We start from the raw sequence: 22,662 nt of genomic DNA, 5'->3' as shown, positions 1-22,662 counted from the left end.
ATGTCTGGGGAGATTTTATAACAGATAAGCTCGTAGACATACATTCATCCCTGAGATGTGCATTTCAGCTATCAGAAATCAAGTGTGGAACACATGGCAGGTAAGTGACGGCATACTCTTTCCTTTGTGTAGATAGAGCAGTTAAAAACCTATTAGAGTGAAGAGTCATTTCCCTTTTAAAAAAAAAATTAATTCTAAAAATACATACTCATTGCAGAAATTTTGGAAAACGCAGGAAAGATTAAAGAAGTGACTAAAAACCTTCACAATTCTATTGCCACATATACCCCTATTTACATTTGAATGTTTCTAGTTTTTCTGGGGCTTTTTTTTTTTTTTTTTTACAAGATTTTAGATCACAGTATGTCTTTAATATCCATTGAAAAATGTAACTTTAGGGGTGCCTGGGTGGCTCAGTGGGTTAAAGCCTCTGCCTTCGGCTCAGGTCATGATCTCAGGGTCCTGGGATCAAGCCCCGCATCGGGCTCTCTGCTCAGCAGGGAGCCTGCTTCCTCCTCTCTCTCTGCCTGCCTCTCTGCCTACTTGTGATCTCTCTCTGTCAAATAAATAAAATCTTAAAAAAAAAAAAAATGTAACTTTAGGGGCGCCTGGGTGGCTCAATTGGCTTAGGTCATGAACCTGGGGTCCCGGGATCGAGTCTTGCATTGGACTCCCTGCCCGGCAGGGAGTCTGCTTCTCCTGCTGACCTCTCTCCTTTCGTGCTCTCTCTTTCTCTCACAAAAAAATAAATAAAATCTTTAAAAAAAAAATGTAACTTTCAAAAATTAACTACATAATATTCTACCAAGTAGATGGAATAATTTTTTAATAATTCCCTGTTGAATAATTGGGTTATTTCCATTGTTTTAAAATATATATAATGAATGTATTAAACATCCTTGTACATACATCTTTTAAAACATAAATTTATTCTCTTAAATTACATTCCTAAAAGTGGGACTAGTGGATATGAACTTGTAAAGGACTATTTAAGATGAAAAACAGTCTAAGGTTCTTGGTAAGTGTGGCCATATTACTGCCTGGAGGGTTTTCCGGGCACATTCCTACTAGTCATGTCAAGAGAGTGTTCATCTCACGACTTGGGCAGGTCATGGCTTCCAGTTTCCTTTCTCTGCTAGCATAGTGCCTGGTTTCCTGTCCTGTAACTGGTTTCTGTTACCTGCAGTCACGGAGTCCATTTACCCTGCTTTACGGTGTTCCAGCTGCAGCAAGTGCTTTGTGAGAAGCTGAAGCTTCAGGTCTGAAAGGCAGCTTTCCCGCTGTTTCCCCGCAGTGTGCTCTCCCTTCCTGCACGTAGTTTCACCACCTATCAGAGCTGTTTCCGACTGTGCGTAGATTCAGTCAGCAAACCTCGGGGTGCCTTAGGCAGCCGGACAAACTAAATCGTCTTAAAAATTTGGGACTCGATGTCTCCCCCCAAAAAATGCATGATGTTCGGGGATAGCTTGTTAACAGCTTCTTCACAGGAACCCCTATTCAGTGTCCCCGTAAGATGGCTTCTTGAAACAAGCATGCGCACTCATGCAGCCTGGTAAAGAACTGGAATTTCCTGGGCCTGTCAAATTACTTGCTATAGCTTCCCTTCTATCCATAAAAGGTTGACCCCAAACCTAGATCAACATATTCGTTTTCTTTCCCGGCATAATCTGTTACTGTCACTGATTAGTTGGAACAGTGATGATTTCCAAGGTTTCTTTAATATTAGTAGTAGTACTAATAGAGAAGACATTAAGAAATGAGGACAGTGTCTTCCCAGAATAATTCTTGTAGGTAATTTGAGGCAGATGCTAATACAGCCATTAAATCATCCACTTGGAGAACTGTTTTCCCTGCTGCTAGTGCACAGACCTTTTCTGGCACTAGCCTTAGATGCGTGTTCCTACAAAGCCTTGCGACAGCCCTTGGAGCAGTACAGGCCTGGCCAGGAGGACATGGCACACTGAGGATGGCCAGTCGGCCATGGTGGGAGAGGCCACCTAATGGCAGCGGCACCATCCTGGCTAAGGGGAGTTAAATACTGCAAGCTTAGGGCAAAAGCAGAAATAGGCAAGTCACCTGAAAGCTGGAAATCAGGAGGAGACGTAGAACTAGTTCTTGAGTGCCAAGGTACATATGCAAAACACGTCCACTGGAAGCAGCGGCTACGGCTGAAAGATTCGTCCGTAGTTGCCCTTGGAGGTGGGAGACCGTGATTCTCGTTTTTAGATGGAATAGTATGGCCTACCTGTTACTCCTCTGAACTGTATCTTCTTGGCCTTTGTCCCCTTACTTTTACTCTGAGTGTTTCATGTATGCTCAGAACAAAGTTCAAGTTGATTCTAGATGTCCTAGTGCTTCTTCCTCCCTCCACCTCATTTCTCATCATAAATTTTCCACAGGGAACCGGAAACATTACCATTATCTGAAAGTCAAAAGTCAGTATAAAATGCTCATGTTGGAAATATTTTCACGCTGGAGGAAGGAAGAACTAGGGCCTTTGTTGTTGAGAGGGGAGCCGTCTGTTGAGAGGGGAGCAGATGCTGAGGATGAGGACGCGGGGCTGCCCCTCTGTTCTCTGTCGCTCCGCTGCAGGACTCAAAGCCAAACAAAGGCTGAAAAGACATTCAAAAGACAGAACTGAAAGGCTGTGGCAAAAGCAAACAACACTGCATTGGGAGGCATTTCAATCACTTAGAAATCCAGACTTACTGATTCTGTCTTCACTCTTGGAGAGCACTGGCTGGAGGTCAAATCTAATGAAGGATATGTCCAGGCTCCCTGCTGCCAGTAAGAGGTCTGACGTGTGTCTGATTCAGTCCTTTGCCATGTAACTTATTTTTTTCATTCAAGAAACAGAATTTTTGAGGTGCCTGGGTGGTGCAGTCGGTTGAGCATCCGACTCTTGGGTTCAGCGCAGGTTGTGAGATCGAGCCCACCCACGTCGGGCTCAGTGCTCAGCACAGTCTGCTTCAGACTCTCTCTCTCCCGCCCCCACCCCCAGACTTGTGCACACCTGTGCAAGGGTACTCTCTCATCTTAAAAACAAAAGGAAATTTTCCTTTTCTTTTTGATGTTTTGAAGTTTAAATTTGCCATGTGTAGATACATTCTTTGTGTTGGTACCGATGGGGTGCTCTTAACCTTTCCTTGGACCTGGGAGCTTCCACTATTTCTTTATTTCCTCCCTTCCCTTCTTTTACTTTACCCTTTCTAGAACTCCTGTTAGACAAATACTGGGTCCCCTGGATGTTTCTTCCATATTCCTTAGCATGTCTGTCATGTGATCCATCTTACTTTCTGCTTTTCAGCCCATTTACTAAGTTTATTTCAACCACATTTTATTTTTTACTTGGAAATAATTTCAAAATTCCAGAAAAGTTGTGAAGAGCACATAGAATGCCATTTACACTTCACCCAGATTCATCAACTTTATATTTTGCCACAACAGCCTTGTGTGTGTGTGTGTGTGTGTGTGTACAAGAATTACAACGCTCAGTGTTGGAACGTTTGCACACACACAACTTCTTCTGAACTACTTGGATGATATAGCTCGTGCCTCTTCAGGTATTTCAGGGATATTCTCTTATAAAACCAGTTATGTACGATTTTCAAAATCGGGAAAGTTGATGTTGATATCACAACAATAATCAGCAATACCATACTCTGCAGACCGTTGCCAGCTCTAATTAAGTCCTTGAGAGCATATTTCCCGGGTCCACGGTCTGTCAGGGATCTCGCATTGCATTGAGTTCTCATGTCTTATTCTTCCATCTGAAACAGTTCTCCTACATTTTCTAGAGTACAAGGCTGGAGTTTCTGTGGACATATCTGTGCCCTTCTCAGGGCATCCCACTGGGAGGCCATGGCGTGCGTCCCATTATTGATGATGTCATTGTTAATCCCTTGTTCTAGGTGGTTTTCCCTTTGTAATTACTATGTTTTGAAGATAGTTTTAGATTGTGTTCTTGTCATTGGTAATTTTTATGTGAATCAGTGGTTACAAAGTTGTAATTTTCTACTTGTGTTATTATCTCTACATTTATTAATTGGCATTCTGTAAGGGGATGTCTGTCTTCTCCTGTTTTTTGTTTTGTTTTGTTGTAAGATTTTATTTAAGAGCGAGAGAGCACAAGCAGGGGGAGCATCAGGCAGAGGGAGAGGGAGAAGCAGGCTCCCCACTGAGCAGGGAGCCCGTACAGGGCTTCCTACTTTTTGGCAACAGAAGATATTCTCAGATTATCTGATACTTTCCCCACCCCAGCCATAGAGTCAACCATTTCCCCAAGGCTCTCGATTCCCTCAGGAGAACGGTGTTTAGAGACTGGGATCTGAGTGGCAAATAAGATTTCCAGTTTCCTGTGTCATTTCTAGAGACTTGTATAGTCCAAAATCTTCGGGTTGTTTTTTTTTTAGTTTTGGATCTTCTTCTTCACGACACTAGTTTCCCACAAATATTTGGCATAGCTGCTTGTCTTTGTATTTGGTGAGCCCCTGCTCCCCTCAGTTCTGTGTCCTGTGGCTTCCTGTTTTTATCAAGAAGTGATGGGGAACAGTGGTTTGTTAGAGTGGAAAAATTAAGAAGTGTTCCTTTCTTCTTGCCTAGGACTTCGGCTCTCCTGCATCTCCCCCCCCCCCCCCATGTATTTACCTCCCTCCCCGCTCCCAGAGAGTTTTGTCATTATTAGACCAAGTTTGGGGGAGCATTCTTGACAGGATGGAGGACTCCTGCTCGGGCTAGAGCTGGGCTGGAGTCGTGGCTGTTTTCAAGACAAATGTGGGACACCCGCGGAGTGGCACCTGCATGAGGGAGGGCTTTCAGAAACATTTCTTATAGATCATAAATATCTTCTCCACGATGTTCCTAAAACACGGGCTGTTTCTGAAATAAAAGCAGAGTTCAGGTGTTACTGTGACGTTAGGTCGTAGAGTGTGGGGACACATCTCTGGATTGACTACCATGGGCCTTGACTTTGCTGAGGTCGTCTGTGTTATCTGGAAGCTTCCTGTCTCTGGAGAGTCTGCAGCTGCCTGCAGCCAGGGACCCAGGATGGGCCTGCACTGCCCAGCTCCAGAAAGAGGCCCCCGCGGCTGGCCGCTTGGCATGGCGAGCGACAGCTGGGACCGACTGCGAGCTGCCCCCAGGCTGCTCACCTGCTCATCCCCACAAGCATGTTAGGGGCTGAGTTTGGGGTTCCCCTGAAATCGCTCCCATCTCCAACAGCCTTAAATGTTTGGGGTTATGGTTTCCTTTGGCTATTTCATTTTATACTTGATCCCTTCTACTTCCCACTTTTCAGAAATGAAAAATGAAAATTTTCTGACTGGCTTATGGCACACTTTCTTATTTTTGAATATTATTTCTGAATCCATTTTTCCATCAGATTTGGGGATGTATGATACCACTCTGAGCTCAGTCCATTGCCTGGTTCTGGATGCCACCAGTGAAGGGTGGTCTTAACATTGGCCTGGGTAACAGGGGAGTCATTCTGGGGGGCACTGGCAAAGAGTCTGCACCCAGAGATATTAGATGACTGAGTGCAGATAAGAAACCTGTCAAGTGAACTTTAGAATCCTTGTTTATCTGGTGTGCTCATTATAGAAGTGTTTAAACAGGAAATTTGCGCTTAAACTGGATATTAAGGTTTTGTGAAATTGGTTTTGTTACATGGAAAGCCTCCTATTTAAAAGAACCATGTTTCTCTCGTGCTCATCCCAGAAACTTCTGGAGCGACTCATCCATGCTGCTGGCAGAGTTTACCAGTTGACTCTTGCATTTATAACCCTTTTAAGAGCACCAGCCCCATGAGCAGGGGAGGGCGTGTGCCCCATATGGAGATCAATGCACTCTGTTTATTACGTGCAATCCATTCCGAATGAAAATCATACATGGGAAGACCACACCACCCTCATATAGCTTGACCAGTAAGAGTGAGATAGAGCAGAAGGAAGACGCAGCAAGGTCTTTCTTGCAACAAGGGCAACAGGCTACCAGCTTTCCAACCTTCGGTCGGGAATGGCCCCAATACGTCGTGGCTTGGGTTGGCATCAGTCTCAGCAACTGAGAGCTGCACTGGGCAAGAGGCCCCAGCTAAAGGGAAGGGCAGGAAGGCCAGAGTCAAACCTGTGGTCAAGATCATAAAACACCAAGATACTTAATGAAAGCTATTAGACTAGCCACCTCATACTACAGAAGGAAAAAGTTCAAGACATGGTGATTTCCTGTTAGCAGCAGAGTAGCCTGGCACACTCGTAACGCTAATGTTTTAGCATAGTGAGCACACAAAGCTGAGTGGTAAGTACATTCCGAAGGACAACTGTTTGAATTAATGACCATTAGGAAACAAGAAGAAGGGCTGAGACCTTTGTTAACCCTGACAACCAACTCCTGTCCTTTTTCTTTTTTTTCTTTTTTAAAGATTTTATTTATTTGACAGAGAGAGATCACAAGTAGGCAGAGAGGCAGGCAGAGAGAGGGGAGGAAGCATGTGGGGCTGGATCCCAGGACGCTGGGCTCATGACCTGAGCCGAAGGCAGAGGCTTTAACACACTGAGCCACCCAGGTGCCCCTCCTGTCCTTTTCCACTACCCAGTCCAATCCGATTTTTTAAAAAAGATTTTATTTATTTTTTGACAGACAGAGATCACAAGTAGGCAGAGGCAGGCAGAGAAAGAAGGGGAAGCAGGCTCCCTGCTGAGCAGAGAGCCCGATGAGGGGAGCCCAATCCCAGGACCCTGAGATCATGACCTGAGCCGAAGGCAGAGGCTTGAACCCACTGAGTCACCCAGATGCCCCTCCAATCCGATTTTGTAATGGAGAAGAAATGTTTGACACACGTTGGATACCTAACTACCAAAACACAAACATGTCCTTACAACTAGATGGCTGCTTTCTCAAGCCTGTTGGCTCTAGGATCTGTAATGCTTTGAAAACCCTATGTTGATATTGGAGGGAACAGTTGCAACTCCAAGGGTGGCTGTCTAATCCAGTATTCACACCACTGCCCGCTGGGGGGGCCCTGCATGTAGAACTTATGGGACTGTGAAGTCAAATACAGCCTGGAGTCACGAGAGTCATGATTTATCCCAAATAGTTTCATTTTGTCCCATATTTCTACCTCCTTTACCAAATCCTTTTGTGTTCCATAAATAAACCAGGCAGAGACTTGAAGGGCGCTGCTTTATTCCAGAGCTGACCATCACCAAGGGAAACCCTGACAGTCATTCTTCACTTCCTCCCTCAGCCTCCTTCCTGGTGAGAGATGCTAATAAGAATAAGGATGGTCATCAGCGAGTGGGAGGAAGTAAACATGTTGAAGGCTGTACACGTTTTAGTTCTTGTCTGGCATGTCTTGGCCTTTGTCTTGCGGAGGCAAGGAAAAAAATAAGTGAAACTAAGTTATAGATAAATTCAAGGAAGGGCCAAAACTGAAGGAAATAAAATTTTGTTTCCTCAACGAGGCCCTTGTGCCTATTTCTAAGAGAGGCCAAATAGGTCGGTTTTCTCCTCCTGCCCTGGAGCGGGTAGAGACTGGTTTCCAACAGTATCCAAAATGTCACCTCCATTTTAAGCATACTCCTTCCAGGGAGGAATACTTTTCTAGAATAAGATTAGGGAGAAGAGGTGGGAGAAATGTCTAAAGTTTCCAACCACAGGAGGAGCAACACACCAGAGAAGCTGTAGGACCCAGGGTGTGGTGAGGATCTGGAGCGCACGACGCCATACTGCGTCAAGAGGCGCTCCAAGCTCAGGCTCACGCTTCCCAGGGCCAGGTCCTGCCCAGACAGAAGCATTCCAGTTCTTGTCATTAAGAAATAGCCAAACTCAGGGCATCTAGAGGAAGGCCACATATACTGCATCGTCTTTGCAGAAGTTTTCCAGGAAGAACTAGACCAACTGGATGGTCTCCAGACCAACCCTGGCCAGAGCTATAGGCCAAGGAGAGCTGGGCGAGTCCACGACATCTGGTCAGGGCTGTGCCTGGCGTTCAGGTCTTGAACATCAGGAATCCCCCGAATGCTGTGCCTGGTGGGTTTCTCTTGATGATTGATCCCTGGATTAACTCAAACCACACTCTCTCGCCTTTCTGTAGCTCGGCCATAGTGAAGGTTGTGGCCGTGCTTCCACCCCTCTGCTCCTCGGTGGAACTGACAGGGGTTTGATGGTGACCTCCAAACACCAGCTGCCCGGTGCCCGGCCCTGGGCCAAATTCAACGCTCACTGCGAACAGATAGACTCCACGCTCAGGGGCTCGGAAGTAGCCGTGTTCAGGGAAGTAGCTGCTGCCGATGTTGATGTAAGTAGCGTTGAACTTCACGGTCTGCAGCGAGGCTGTGCCCTCTGAAAAGCCAGCATAGAAGGCCACAGGGGAGCCTGAAATGCAGGAGGAAAGTGCTCAGTGACGGCTCTCACTCCCCTGGATGGGAAATCAAACCCTGAGATCTGCCTTTCTCATACCTTATGAACAGTAGGAATAGGTCACTATTTCCAGATAACCTAGGTATTCCTGATAGCAGCCTCAGAGGTGGGGAGCCAACTGGCCCACACTCCCCGGGCCACTGAGAGGAAGGGAGATACAAATCTGTCATCTCTAAGAGTGACATTTTTCAAAAGCACTTTCTCATTTGTTCCCTTTTCCTGCCAACATCCTGGGAGGTAAGTGCCCCTCCTCTGAGGAAACCTTAAGTCTTGAGTGCTTAACTCCTCCAAAGCTGTGTGGCTTGCCCATGGCAAGGCGGGGCAGGAACCCAGGTCTCTGACTCCCACACTCCTGCCACCTACCGGGGATCTTAAGCTATGCAAGGGCAAGAGAGAAGATACTACCTATCCTCCAGGTAATAATGCGAACGCTGGTGAGAGAATGAAAGCACACCGAAGGATCCTTCCTACTGGATGTCTGGCACAGGACCTTAGAGGGAGGAGAGCAGGTGGGCCCGGACAGGAAGGCTCTTCAAGCTGGTCATCTTAATGCTTTCAAACTGTTGCACAGAGTCCTGGGGTTACGGATGGAGAAACCAACCCAGAAAGGGAAAGCTTGCTCATAATAAATGACCACACTGGGAGCTGTCCTTGGACCTCCTGGTTTCTGGTGTTCTTCCCACATACAGAAGCATTTTAGCCAGCCATAGGAGGACAAGCAAGACCAAGAGAACACAGATGGGGGGCCCTCCAGGAGGCATGGAGGCAGACTGAGCCCTTCCATGTAGATGGCGAGTGTACAGTGAGGAAGGAGCCAACCCGGCTGCCTGGCCATGACTCCCGGGGGGCGTAGGGGGGTCGGACAGAGCTAGAAAATGGGAAGGGTGCGTCCCACGGAGGTTCTGCCCATGACCCTGGCCTTGGCACCGAAGAGGTCATGTTTCACATGTGCTCCCTCAACTCTCTGTGCGTCTCTCTGTATCTCTCTCTCTCTCTGTGTCCCTTGGTTGAGACCAAACTCCCCGTTTCTTAGGGGATAAAACCAAGCCACGCCTAAAGGAGGGGCAATTTGCATTGTGGTTTGTGCCTTAATCCCACCTAGAGCCCCAGATCTTTGGCTCCCGGTCCAGAAATAGACTTGTGAGTGTCAAAATTTTGCTCTTCTTTAGTTCTGGAAGATTTTTCTGAGAACTGGAGTGTTGAATAGCTTTCCCATTTGTAGTAAGAGTGTGTCCTGTCCAAGGCTGGCGGCTGGCTCTGCAGTTCCCCCAGCAGCCAGGAGGTGGGGCGCTCGTCCAGCCCAAGGGATGCCCGCCCAGCGCGCCCTCTGCCGGTACTTGGCTCTCTCTCCACCGGTTGCCTCCCGCCTGCCCGCAGCTCCGAGCCCGGCTTTCCAGGGAGACCCTACCAGTCCAGCCCACCGGCCCCTCAGAAGGCCCAAACGCTGCGCTTCACTGATTTGCTAGCAGGTAAACTGAGAGTGCGCCACCCTGCAGGACACAAATTCAAGACCTATGGCCCTTCTACAAGACAAATCAGCGGGAATTTTTATTTTTAAGGGGAAATTTTTTTTGAAATAACAAAACACAGCAGTGGTCCACTCAGATGCCTAAACCATCAGGCAGTTGGGGCCTTGCATCACTCGCAGAAGAAAAAAAGATGGAAGAGTTAGTGCAGACAGACAGAGCCTCGGCCCTGAAAATGCTGGGGAAATGGGAAAGCACTGACTGGTTTCTACTAAATGTTAGTAGCTTGTGACAGGTACTTGGTAAATGTATCTGTAAGTCTTCATAGCAACCCTTTGATGGAGGTAGTGGTTCTCCCATGTTAAGACGACTCAACATGGCAAAGCCCAAGACAGGCACTGCAGGGACCTGGCGTGGAGCAGCAAGAGGGGTCAACTATGTCAGCACAGAGAGCTCCCTTCAGGGCCCAAGGTCTTCCCCTGGATTCCCCTCTTGTGGGGTCCTCCTCAAGGCCGATGACACCAGCCTCCGTTCACATACTGTATACAGGGGAGCTGATTAAAGACACAGGGGGTGAAGTAGGGTGGAGAGGAAGAGCTGAGATGGAGGGACTGGAGGCTGCGGCCTGCAGGAAAGAGAGGCTTTCCTCCGCAGCTCTGCAGGCGCAATGGCAGCCAGGGCTGTGTCCCGAGCCTCAAACATCTCATGGTGGGCCTCTGCCTGCTCACTGACATTTGCTTACATTTCAGGTATAAGCAAGGGATAAGCAAGGGGGATCAGAGCAAAGCTGGGCCTGAGTAGTCCTGACCCTTGGTCACCCCGTTCTCTTTCACCTTGCCTTCTGCCTTCTCGGAGGGGAAGAGAATGCTTGCAGATACCTGTCCTCCCAGACTCACCCAGCTGACCCCCGACCCAGACCCTCACCCCCACCCCACCCCCCACCCCCATGGCCTCCGCTGGGGAACTCACCTGCCTTCCCAAGCACCGGCCCCTGGACAGGCTCATCCGCCCAAGTCTCAGCTTGCTTCCTGTCCCTCCTCCGGGGAGCTTCCAGACCCTTCTGCTTCTTCCCTTTCCTGCTCAGCATGGTCTGCAGCTTCCCCAGGTCCAGGCTAATGTTGGAAGCCACAAGCCCTTGGAAGTTTCCGAAGAGGCCATGGAAGAGGCGCCGGTGCTGCTCCCAGTCGCGCTGGGCGGTGGCCAGTGCCTCGTGGAGGCCCTCGAGGGAGCTGTTGAGGGAGGAGGCCCCCGAAGCCTCGCAGCACCGGCCCATCCGCCGCAAGTCGGAGTCCAGGCGCTCCAGCTCCCGCGCCAGCCCCGCCGGGGTGGACCCGCCGGCCCCTGCCTCCCGCTCCACGGCCGCCACCCGCGCGGCCAGCGCGTCCCAGGCAAGCGCCTGCTCCTGCAGCCCGGTGGCTGCGTCCAGCAGGCTGGCGCGGATCTGCTCGTAGCTCAGAGGCAGCGGGTCAGGCGCCTCCTCCGCCATCTGCTCCATCACCTCCTCCCCAAAAAGGGCAGCCAGTATGGCCTCGTGACGCAGCGCGTCGTCCAGCAGGGCCGTGAAGTAGCTGTGCAGCTGGCCCACCTCGGCCCGCATCTCCCCGTGCGCCGTCCGCAGCGCGCTCACCTCGCCGGCCAGCGCCCGCATCTGGCTCCGCAGCCTCGCCCCATCCGCCCGCGCCCGCTCGCCCTCCGCCCGCTGCGCGTCCACCGCCTGCGACAGCGTAGCCACCGTGCCGCTCAGGGCCTGCAGCGACGAGCCGTCGCGCTCGTGCCGCTCGTCCAGGCTCACCTGCGCCTCCTCCAAGGCGCGCGTGGTGTCCCGCTGGCCCTCGCGGATGACGTCCAGGTCGAAGTAGAGCTTCTGGCAGTTGCAGTCCTTGACGTACTTGATGAGGTCGGCGTGGCCGCCCTGCAGGTGCTGGAGGGTGAGGTTGAGCTCTAGGAGCTGCCGCTCGATCTCCTCCTTGTTCTCCTCCATGATCAGTGACTTCTCCATCAGGATCACGCGCAGCTCGCGCAGCGCCGTGTGGTTCACCTGCAGCTCCTCCAGCTGCCGCTCCACCTTGCTGATCTGATCGAAGGTCTCGTCAGACTCTGAGTATAGCTCCTTGATCTCATCCACGTGCTGTGCCAGGGTGGCCCTCATGTCGGCCAGGGTGCTCTGTAACTCCTCCTCCCTGCGGCCAGCTGCCACATGCAGCGCCGACAGGTTCCTCTGCAGCTGGCCTAACCTGGCCTGCAGGCTCTCGGGCTCTGGCCTGGCCCCTGCCCCTGCTGCTGCTGGGACCAGGCTGCCGTTGGCCCCCATGGGCTCCACGGCCTTGAGGCACCTTTTCAGCTTGGTGTCCACATCTGCCTCGACCTGGGAGAGGGACTGCTGCAGGGAGAGGTGCTGGGCGTGCATGCGTTCCTCCACATCCTGCCGCAGCTGCCCCACTTTCTGGGCATTCTCCTGGACCTTGCTCTCGAATTTGGTACCCAGCTCCTGGAAGTCAGCCCTGGCTACCGTGCTCTCCCGGACCCCCTTGATAGCCTGTTGGTTGGCCTCCACATCAAGAGACAGGTTTCTCATAGCTTGAGAGAGGCCCTGCAGGCTTTGATTAAGGCTCCTCCAAATAGGGCTGAAATGCTCCTGCAGGAAGGCGTTCAGGTGGGGCAGTAGTACTTGCTCCAAGGATCTGCCAGGCACCTCTGCAACAGATACACGCTCTTACACAAGCTCTGCAGGAGCAGACACCCCTCCCCGGGCAAGGACTGGGTGGTGGGGTTGGGGGTGGCCCTCTGAGATAAGGGCCTTCCTCTCATCCCCTTGGATATAAGCAGGCTCTCCTGGAACCTGCCACTCACCAGGCTCTGTCTGATTTGCCTCGATCGTGGCAGCTGTGAGGTTGCTTGCCAGGGCCTTCCAAAGGCCTGAGAGGCCGTCTTCCACCTGATGAATATCATTCTGGACATCTCCCAGCAGATGTTCCTGCCGCTCCACAGTGCTGCGGAGTTCTGCAGCTGGATGGTCTGAAGACACATGAGAGATACGAGTTGAGGTCTAACTCCCCAGGCCTGGGCAGATCAGGAGGTACAGAGAAAGAGATTCCCAGGTTCAGTTGGAAATATCAAGGAGGTGTGTGCTGATGTCCTCTGAGCAGGAGCTTAGCAGCCTTTAGCTCTGGAAGGGGAAATGCATGGCACATAAGCCCTCACCCTCAATCTAGCACTTACGGCAGACATGACTAATCAATCACAGCACATTTTCCTCCTTGGCTGTGTGGACTTGGCCTCTCATCATTCGAGGCAGCCCTTGTCAAAAGGTAGGAGTTCACATGATGAAACTCATTCACCTTCCCAGATGTGGCCCAGCCTTGAAAGCCCTCCTCAATGGTTCTCTTAGGTTCTGTGCTGACTCTAGACCAAGGGTAGTATGACTTCCTGACGTTGGTAGGAAGCATGTGGGAAACCTTCTTCCAGGCCATGAGATCTTGTGCCATTTAAGGAGCAGGGAAGATGCGAGATGAAGCTGTCTTTCCCAGAAAACAGAGTCAAGGGAAACAGTGTGTGGGCTTAGCCAGCAGGTAGTAATGGAGGATCCTGTGACTCTTGCCTCCTTGGTGTAGGGGTAGGCTAATACAGAGCCACAGAAGGGCCCCTGCTGACTCTGGGCACAGAGTTTTCCCGAAATGGCACCCCCCTAACAGAGGAGAAGGGACCTGGGCACCTGGATTCTTTCTGTCTGCCTGCCCTTCCTGCACCTTCCGGGGAAGCAGCATACCAGGTTCAAAGCCGACTGGCCCATCCCAAGGCTCCTGGAGGCCATCACCTAGATCTTCAGGCTCAGAGATTGCTGTGGGATCTGCAGAGAGGAGGCAACAGATGTTGACCCCACAAGTCAGAGGAATGGCCTGACCTCTGGGGTCAGAGGTTAGAGGGGAGGGAGCCCCAGGGAGCCCTACCATGATGCTGGCAGTCAGGGCCTGCAAAGCCTGGGCAGCACCTCCAGGCCACAGAGGCCAGAACCTTCTGCTTGACCTGGTAGACTGGCTTGTGTGCCACACGATACCTGGAGAGAAAGGGGCCACCTCAGTGACTCCAGGGTAAGCCAGCATCGGCCTCAGTTGGATGGTCTGCCTTGCCCCATCCTGTCCCCACTCACATGACTTTGATCTTCTGGCAGTCCGGAGTCCCCTGAGGGCATGGCTGCTGTGAGTGGAGGAGGAATTTCTCTGTTTTGCAAGTAGCTACAAAGGTGACCAGCCGGGACTTCTGGTAAGGACACCAGTTCCTGGAAGAACAAGCCAGAGGAGAGGGCTGCTGAGCCACACCCTAGTCCCATAGGACTCCTCCTGGAGGTCAGCTGTGTGCTGGTGCCCTCCCCCCCCACCCCCGCCTCCCTGCACCACCCAGTGCCGGGGATTCTGGAGTCCATTAGCCTGAGAGGGGAGCACTCTGCATTATTGATCCCTGACTCCAGGACTAGAGCTCCACAAAACCGCCTGCAAGGACTCCTGCTCCACTGCCTTCCACGAAGCCCCTCAAACAGGAATCAGCCCAGAGAGGCTGAGGAGCACCCCGGAATTCACACAGCAAAATCACCACAGAGCCAGGGAAGGCTCTCCCTGTTCCTCTCAGTGCAAGCTAAAGCAGGATAGTACTGCTGGAGCTGGAGGGTCCTGGGTTCGAATGTTTCACACTCTGGCTGTGTGATCTTGCATGAGGCACTTAGGGAGGCCCCCCTCCCCCATTGCTCAGATGGAGATTATAACACCCTCCTCCAGGTGAGTGGATGAATATCAAGGGTCTGGGTCCTGACAAGTCTCACCGAACACTGCTGGCCTGCCCCATCACCACTCACGCCTTTCCTCACCGCGGACCAGGCTGCAGGGATGGCACCTGCTCCCTGGCCACTTCCCATTATGGCCATTAAGGAAATGGACCTTCCAGCAGTGTGGAAGAAAGCAGCCGAGCTGAGAAGTCCCTTCTCTGGTAAAGGTCCTACAGGGTGGTTTGGGGATCACAGCCAGCATCCTGAACACCCAAGAGGTAACCTCTCCCACCTCTGCCCTATACCAGTGCATGTGGTTGCAGAAATCCCCAGGAGCAGGGGTGCTCATGGCTGCCACAGCCCCAGCTCGCTGGTTCAGTGGCAGGCTTGATGGGCTCAGCAGAATAGGTCAGAGGGTCCTTTGCTTGGTAATTGGCTCTGAGAACGAAACTCTCCAGAGTTACAAGTGGCAGTGACCTCCATGGCTCAGCTCAGCTCAGCATCTCTTGGGTGCTGGGTGCCGGGCTAACGCTCAGCAGCACTCAGGGACAATATGGAGGAACAGATCTTCCCTCCAGGGTCCCCAGGAAAAGCAGGCCATCTCAGAGGGTGTGGAAGGTGCTAGGACCTGGGGAGACTTTCAGAAGGAGGTGATAATTTGGTGCCAGGAGCTGTGACGGAGGTGTATGGCCCACTGAAATGCAGGGATTGGGTTAGAGAGGTAAGGATAAGCCAGGCTGTGGAGGCCTGATGCCAGACAAGGAGCTGGACGGTGTTCTGAAAGCAGGGCAAGTTGTGGGGGAGGGGGTTTGAGCAAGGAAGTGACATGACAGAGCCACCCTGGTTCTTGAGTACAGAAAGGACAAGAAACGGCAAGGTATAGGTAAATGTGTCAGGGATCTAGATGGAAGACGCTGGCAGGTTCCGTGGGTGATGGTGGTGGGTGTGGAGAGGAATGGCCACACTTGTCAGGTATTAGGAGGCCGTGTTTAGGGGCCTTGGAGATGGAGTGGCTATTGGGCTGGGATTTTATTCTCTGGAGCTGGTCTCTGTCCTGGGGTCACCAGGCACACGGGATAGGGGTGGGGGGGTGGGACTGAGGGAGATTGAGTGATCATATCTGTTTTGAAAGCTGAGCCCCCTTTTCCCCCAGCCTGATTTCCTACTTGGCTCTCCAAAGCCTGATGACCAGTTTTGGCAGCAGACTGAAAAAGCTCATCAGGAGAACGACCCCACTCAAGAGGAAAGACCTAAAAAATAACATCAGGGGCTCCCCCAGTAAAATAGCCCAGCATATTTTCATATTATGAAAAAACAAGTCAGAAAACCCCATCCACACACCCAGATTCCAACCAGCTTCTTAGTCTGTCTACTCTCGAGTGGGCAGATGTCCAAGATGACTCCTGAGAAAAATCTGTAGTACAAAAGAGGGAGGTCAAAAACAAGCAATTGGAAAAAAAAATCCACTTGGACAAAACCAATACTATGCAAAGAAGAGAAGTCCCTCAAATTTGTGTTAATAATCCCAGATCTATAAGAGAAGTTACTGCATCCAAGAAAGAACAGGAAGCTATTTTAAAAATAGAAGAACAGGGGCGCCTGGGTGGCTCAGTGGGTTAAAGCCTCTGCCTTCAGCTCAGGTCATGATCTCAGGGTCCTGGGATTGAGCCCCGTAGCAGGGAGCCCCTCAGCAGGGAGCCTGCTTCCTCCCTCTCTCTCTGCCTGCTTCTCTGCCTACTTGTGATATCTCTCTCTCTCTCTCTCTCTCTGTCAAATAAATAAAATATTTTTTAAAAAATAGAAGAATATTCAGAGAATAAAAAGGACACTTGGAAATTAAAACTATAACAATAGAAATGCAAAAGAGATTTAATAGAAATGTTAGAGGGTGAAGTTAAAGAAATTTTCCTAAAAGAGCAAAGAGAGAAAGAGAAACCTGGAGGGGAAAGATTAGAAAAACAGATCCTGGAATTCCAACATCCAAACAATAGGAGTTCCAGAAAGAGAACAGAGCAAGGAAATCATTGATTAAAAAAAAAAAAAAATCAAGCAAATATTACAGAAGTGAAGGGCTTGAACCTTCAGATTCAAAGGGCTCATAATATGAAAATAAACTCAAGGTCATTATGAAATTTTAGAACCCTGGAAATGAAGATCATTCTATAATTTCTAGAGAGAAAAATCAAGACACACACACACACACACACACACACACGCACACACACATCAGCACTTAGAATGGCCTTGAACTCCTCGACAGGAACACTGGAAACTAGGACACAGTGAAGAATGGGTAGCTGGGTGGCTCAGTCAGTTAACTCGGTCAGTTAACTCAGTTAAACCAAGAGTCTGACTCTTGGTTTCAGCTCAGGTCATGATCTCAGCATGAGATCAAGCCCTGAATTGGGCTCCATGCTCTGCGTGGAGTCTGCTTGTCCCTCTCCTTCTTGCTCTGCCCCTCCCCTGTCTCACACACACTCTCTTTCTCAAATAAATAAATAAAACCTTAAAAAAAAATAGAGGAAAATATTTCCAATTTAGAATCCTATACCCAGCCTAACTATCTATCAAAGTGAAGAGCACAGAATAAAGACATTTTCAATAAATCAGGTTTCAAAACCTTGCCCCCCCACCCGTCGCACCCCTCATCAGAAAATTACTTGAACAGTGGTTTGCAATCTTGCCATCAAATCTTCTCATCAAAACCACTGTGTAGCACTTTATAAGAAGAGCCTCTGAGCTCCACTCTGGGTCAGTGAAGCAAGCATCTCTGGGACTGTGGTCTGAGCATCAGCATTTTCAAGCTCTGTGGGTCATCCTAAGTCACAGCCCAGGACAGAGCACCATCATGCCAGAGGTCGTCCACCAACATGAGCCAGAAAACCAAGAACGAGGAAAGCATGGCCTCAGGAGACAGGAGGAGTTCCAGAGGGGATTCGAGAGGGGGAGTCCCACTGCGATGGGCAGTGGGTGTGGGGAGAGTGTCCAGACTGGAGCACAGCTGGAACTCTGAGAGCAGTATCGCTGAGAAGACACAGGTGGTCAAGCACCTGACATGGATAAAAGGGGAGAGCAGGTGTGGACAAGTGGCCAAGAATTCGTGATTGAGTAGTGACAGAGACATGAGGAACAAAGAAAATGAACACAGTTGTTTTCCAGGGAAGACCAAAAATAGTCGTATAAATGTAAATACTCAAAGTGATAGTATGGGAGGATGGCAGAGGGGCAGTGCGCATGCGCACATGTATGCTCGTGCACGTCTTCTTGCCTGCCTGTGCATGCGTGCTGGGATTGGGGTACGGAGTGGGAATGAGAGCTGAACCAAAGATAATGCTACTTCCCAAGAAGCAGCAATATAAACATGTTAGAGACGCAGAGGTAAATGCCAAAAGATTCACCTAAAGACTTAAAAGTCATTGCCTTTGGGGACCAGTGGGCGAAGGGGCTTCTGACTGTCTGAGCCAACATTGCAGAGGGTTTGACTCTAACCTAGAGGGTCGGCATGGTTTTTTGGTAAAGGGATAGAGAGTAAATACTTTACACGAGACTGACTACATAATTTGTAGTGTCCAGTGCAAAATGAAAATGCGGGATAACAATAGAGATTAAACCAAGTGTGGGGCCCTTCTGTGGGCACGCCCTGTGTGACCGCTCAGGTCACATGCCCATGGAGTTGGCTCTGATTTTAGGCAAAGAATGTTCGCTCAACACAGAAAGAGTGATGGTGAAAGTGCTGGGCCCAGAGTTTAGGGACCACGGGTGAGATAGCCACCTGCACAGACTATTCCAGAACCAGAAACTCCGGCATCCACCCCACTCCCACCCTGGGTCCCATGGAAATGCTGGAACATTGTCTTGGGCCTGGAGAAAAGTGTTTCTCTAAACTGGTGATTCTCAGGGTGGGGAGGCAAATGGACTTCCTCCATGGGGAAGACGTCCATGAACTTGGCATCTAGTGGGCAGAGACCAAGGAAGCTGCGGAACACGTCACAATGCACACAGCATGGCCCGGCACCCCCACAGCCAAGAATTAGCTAGTTCCAAATGCCAGTAGTGGACATTGAGAAACACCCCCTCAAAGCAAAGTTCTGTTCATTGCTCACCCTCTGAACTGCTGCGGAGGGTCCAGAAGCCCTGTGCCCAGGCGAGCTGGGTCTGGTCCAGACTGCCAGGCAGTGACTGGGACTTTCCACCTCGAGCTCCTGGAACCGGAAACAGTACCGCCCACCCTTCCTGCCCAGGAACTTTCTCTCTTGACCTGCCCAAACCTCAGGCTCCAACTGCTCTCCCTGCCCATGCTCCCCCTCTCTTGGCAGCCGTGTCCCCTTGGCATAGTACAGGCCGCTGGCCCAGAAGCCCTGGGAACATTCCTGACCTTTGCTTTGGTTTCCTCCAGCTCCTGGCAGCTGCACTGCTAGCCCTCCGAGCCTGAACCCCCAGCCCGGCTCGCTGAAGCGCCCATTGTTCTCACTCCGCGCTCTTTGCACCCTCCTCTCCTGGGCCAGCCTAGAAATGAGTGTGGGGATCCTCCAGCTGGGTTTGGGCTGCCCTGGACCTCTGACATGGCCCCCACCTGAGGCTTTGCCCCAGTCAGGAGAGTGTCTGCTGACTCCTCTGGAGCTTTTAATGGAAGCTCGGAAACCTGGGCCCCTCCCCTCCTGTTCCCCTTCCTGGATTCAGGGTGACCTTGAGCAAGGCCCTTCCCCTTCCCCAGTCCTGGAAATGTGGAGAAGATTCCCACTTCTGGCCTCTCCCTTGGGACTGAGGGAGGGGCTGTGGGGGAGGCTGAGCCAGCTTCTATCAGGGAAAGGGCTGTTTGCTGGAGCCTCCTGAATGATGGATGTGCTGCTGCCACTGTCCACTGGGACACTTCAATGCCAATGAAGCCCACCTCTGTCCACCCCTTCCAATTCCTGGAGAAGGAGAACGTGTTCTTGGCATCCTTGCTTTCTGAGACTTTGAATGCGGCCTTGAATATGACCACCGCAGGGGAGAATTTTGCAGGGCTTTGTCTTTGAGCTGGAAAGGGACTTTGGCAGAGGAGCCTGAGGCCCACTCAGTGTCCAGAGTGGGGGGGGGGGGTCCCTGAGTTTGCCCAGGGCCCTGGGCTTCTGAGAGCAGGAGCTGGTGCAGGAAGTGCTGCCATGGCCGTGACCTGTGGCCTGGGTTCCGCCTGGCTCCTGAGTGATCTCCAGCCATGTGTGTAACTCCTCTGGGCCAGGAGCACTCAGCTGCAACAAATCACAGACGTTGCTGGCAGGCGGGCCAGAAAAAGCTGATGCTGGCGGGCAGGGCCGGGAGACGGCCGGGAGCTCCCTCTCCTACCACTACCACCCATCTCGGGGGAGACAGGCCAGCAGGCACCTGAGATTTGCAGCCCAGTGAATGCTCTGACCTGTCACTTAGGAGCTGGGTGGTGTCCCCATCCCTCTGAGCCTCACAGCGTGGAGAGAGCTGTCACCGCAATGTGAAGACGGGGCACCTTGCCCAGGGCTCAGCTTGGTCCCCATCACAGGCTCCGTCCTGCAGGGGGAGCACGTGCTGGCTCAGAGGAGCCCACAGCCCAGACTCCTGTTCCATCCCACTCCCACCAAAACTAGGGAGCATCAAAAGAGCCTCTTCCTCACAGAGTCCAAATACACACGGAGCTGGGGGTCCCAGAGCCATGGGAAGCACCAGCCAGTTCCCACCTCCACCCTGGGACCAGGCATCTGGCACCAAATTGTTCTGTTCCAACTTCACCTTGTAAAGAGTTGCATCTGGGCCCATGTCCAGGGCCTCCCAGGGCCTGCCAGAGACAGGTGTGTGGGGCAAATGCAGGCTGGGAGGCCTGGTTCTGGCAGTGAGGGGCTGAGGGTCCATGGGGCTTATCCCTGATACTGCGGGGCCCCACCTCCCCTTCCCCCTGTTGCAGGAGGGAGGCTGGAGCGGCATTTCCGCCTCTCCCTTCACAGAACACGGGAAGCAATCAGCCCGGGGAACTGAGCAGAATTTCCTTCCTTTCACACCAGCCCCTCCAGAGGCCTTGACAACCTGAGCTGGGCCTGTGGGGACCACAACTTCTGGGTCGTGGGAAGGAGGCCCAGCAGGCCTGCTGGAAACCCCTAGGTTCCCCTGGGACCTGGGCATTCCTGGGCTGGAGCGCCCTTGTATGTACACCTGCATGTGCTCTGCACACACTGGGACCCCCCAGGGAATTGATGTGTGAGCTCCATGGGGCAGCCCACGAGTCCCTCCCCATAGCCAAGGGGGTGTGGAAAAAGAGGAATGTCTCCTACCTTATTCCGATCCATCTGGAACCCTGAGCCTCCTTTTAACAAAAGGAAGTAGGCAGCCCAAAGAAAGGGGCATGGAGCTAGTGGCTTTGGGGAAGGGAGGCTTGGTTCTTGGACCTGAAATCAGAGTTGGGTGGGTGGTGTCCCCCACTGAGAATCAACCGCACCACCCAGGGCCAAGGAGGCCTGGTGGTGGGGCAGAGATGGGGCCCTTGGCCCCGCTTGTCAGACCTCACCGAGACTCGGCCTACACTTGCTTTTTCTTTCCTCTTCGTGGGCAAATCTGCTTCTGGGAAAGTGTCCAACAAACACATTCACCTTGAAGCGTCAGAACTGATTAGAACTGTCCCAGGCAGAGTCATTCTGCAAGCCATCGTGATGGTGAATCTCAGAGAGCCAAATGGAAGACTCTGGGTGGGTGTAAGTTGCCCTCTCTCACCCTCCAGATCCATATAAACACCCTCCCCAAGCCTGGTGTGTGTGTGTGTGTGTGTGTGTGTGTGTGTGTGTGTGTGGTCGGGGGCTCCATAGGCATATGAGGCATATCTGAGGGTTGGGGCTGCCTTTGAGGGCTCCGGGACCAGAGCATGAGCTCTGTCTCAGACTTAGATCGTGGTTCTAGATCTCCTCAGCTGTGTGATCTTGCGGCAGCGGCTTAGGCTCTCTGAGCCTCTGCCACTGTTGGGAGGATTCGCTGAGCTAACCCTTGGCAAGAGGACTAGCCCAAGACAAATCCAGTAAAGGACCTGCTGCTCTTGACCGTGGAGGACTTGGAGGAGGAAACCGCAGGCCTAGCATCTTATTGGCAGGGGGCCCCAGGTTTGGACAAATAGCTGGAAAAAGCTGGAAAATGGTGTCCTGGTTTGGTCCCAAGACCATCGTACCCATTTCCAGAGGGGCACTAAAGCATGGCTCCACAGATGCCACGGTCTCCTCCTTGTTCAGCAGCCTGTCTGCTCACTTCCTGTCCCTCAAGACCAGCCTGAGGACCCACACCATTCCCGGGACAGTCAGATAAAAACCCAGTCCCCAAAGCATCTGTCTTCTCTGACTTATGCCAGCCTCACCTCACCTAGGCTCAAATGTCAGAGTTTACTTACTTCAGAGAACAGGAGCCAGTGCCAAGCCAACTGAAAACTTCTGGAACTACTGCCCCTCATCACCCCAACTAAGTGGTTGGTGGCAAGAAATGCTCCTGCCCAACCTCCAGGTCCAGTCCCTGCCACAGACCAGGCAGGAAACTTCCCGGGGTGTCCAGTCCAGGCTGCCTGGCAGTGGTCTTTTGAAAGGAGCCTGGCACCGGGCACCTCACTCAGCCTCACTGCTGGCCCAGCAGGTAGACAATGAGGTCATGTCACAGATGGGTGACTGAGGTCCTGAGAAACCCTGTTCTAGCTGAGCCAGGACTCAGATCCTTTACATGACTTCCCCCAAGGTGGAGGTCCTCCTTACCGTCTGCTGGGATCCCTGCCGGTGTCCTCAGCCTCTGCCCCCCAGACCCCAGGTGGCCTTGGATTGTGTAGATCCGAGAACCCACTACCTGGGGCCTGGGCTGAGGCCCCCAGCAGCCCCCAGCCCAGGGGTCCCCCGAGGCCAAGCAGCAGTGTGAGGATCATCTTCGCAGTGGGGCAGGCTCAGCCGCAGCAAGTGACTCCACAGACTGCTGGTGAGGGTGACGTCGTCTTCAAGTTAAGTCTCAGAAGGAAAAGAGAGCATAGGGACAACAAAGAGAGGAAGTGGCCTGGGCCGG

At 51.8% G+C, this 22,662-nt stretch overlaps 1 protein-coding gene across 4 annotated transcripts; it reads right to left on the bottom strand.

The window, feature by feature from the left end:
• Window positions 1-7,162: 7,162 nt before the first annotated feature.
• MMRN2 (multimerin 2) lies at window positions 7,163-22,618 on the bottom strand. 4 transcript variants are annotated; one of them, XM_059169698.1, is made up of 7 exons: window positions 22,365-22,618; window positions 14,029-14,157; window positions 13,829-13,935; window positions 13,594-13,728; window positions 12,732-12,896; window positions 10,851-12,575; window positions 7,163-8,370 (listed from the first exon to the last, which is right to left on the bottom strand). In XM_059169698.1, exons 1-7 carry the CDS (start codon window positions 22,526-22,528, stop codon window positions 7,985-7,987), a joined length of 2,811 nt encoding a protein of 936 aa, XP_059025681.1. In that variant the 5' UTR covers window positions 22,529-22,618; the 3' UTR covers window positions 7,163-7,984. The 4 variants fall into 4 exon arrangements, with proteins under 4 accessions (XP_059025681.1, XP_059025682.1, XP_059025679.1 ...); XM_059169699.1 differs by having other exon boundaries at window positions 13,648-13,728; window positions 22,365-22,617; XM_059169696.1 differs by lacking the exon at window positions 22,365-22,618 and adding an exon at window positions 18,741-18,949.
• Between the last annotated feature and the right edge of the window lie 44 nt (window positions 22,619-22,662).

Source organism: Mustela lutreola, chromosome 4 (assembly GCF_030435805.1).
Source record: "Mustela lutreola isolate mMusLut2 chromosome 4, mMusLut2.pri, whole genome shotgun sequence".
Taxonomy (NCBI): Eukaryota; Metazoa; Chordata; class Mammalia; order Carnivora; family Mustelidae; genus Mustela; species Mustela lutreola.
The sequence above is the reverse complement of the archived record's forward strand: the minus strand, read 5'-3'. Positions and strand labels throughout refer to the sequence as shown.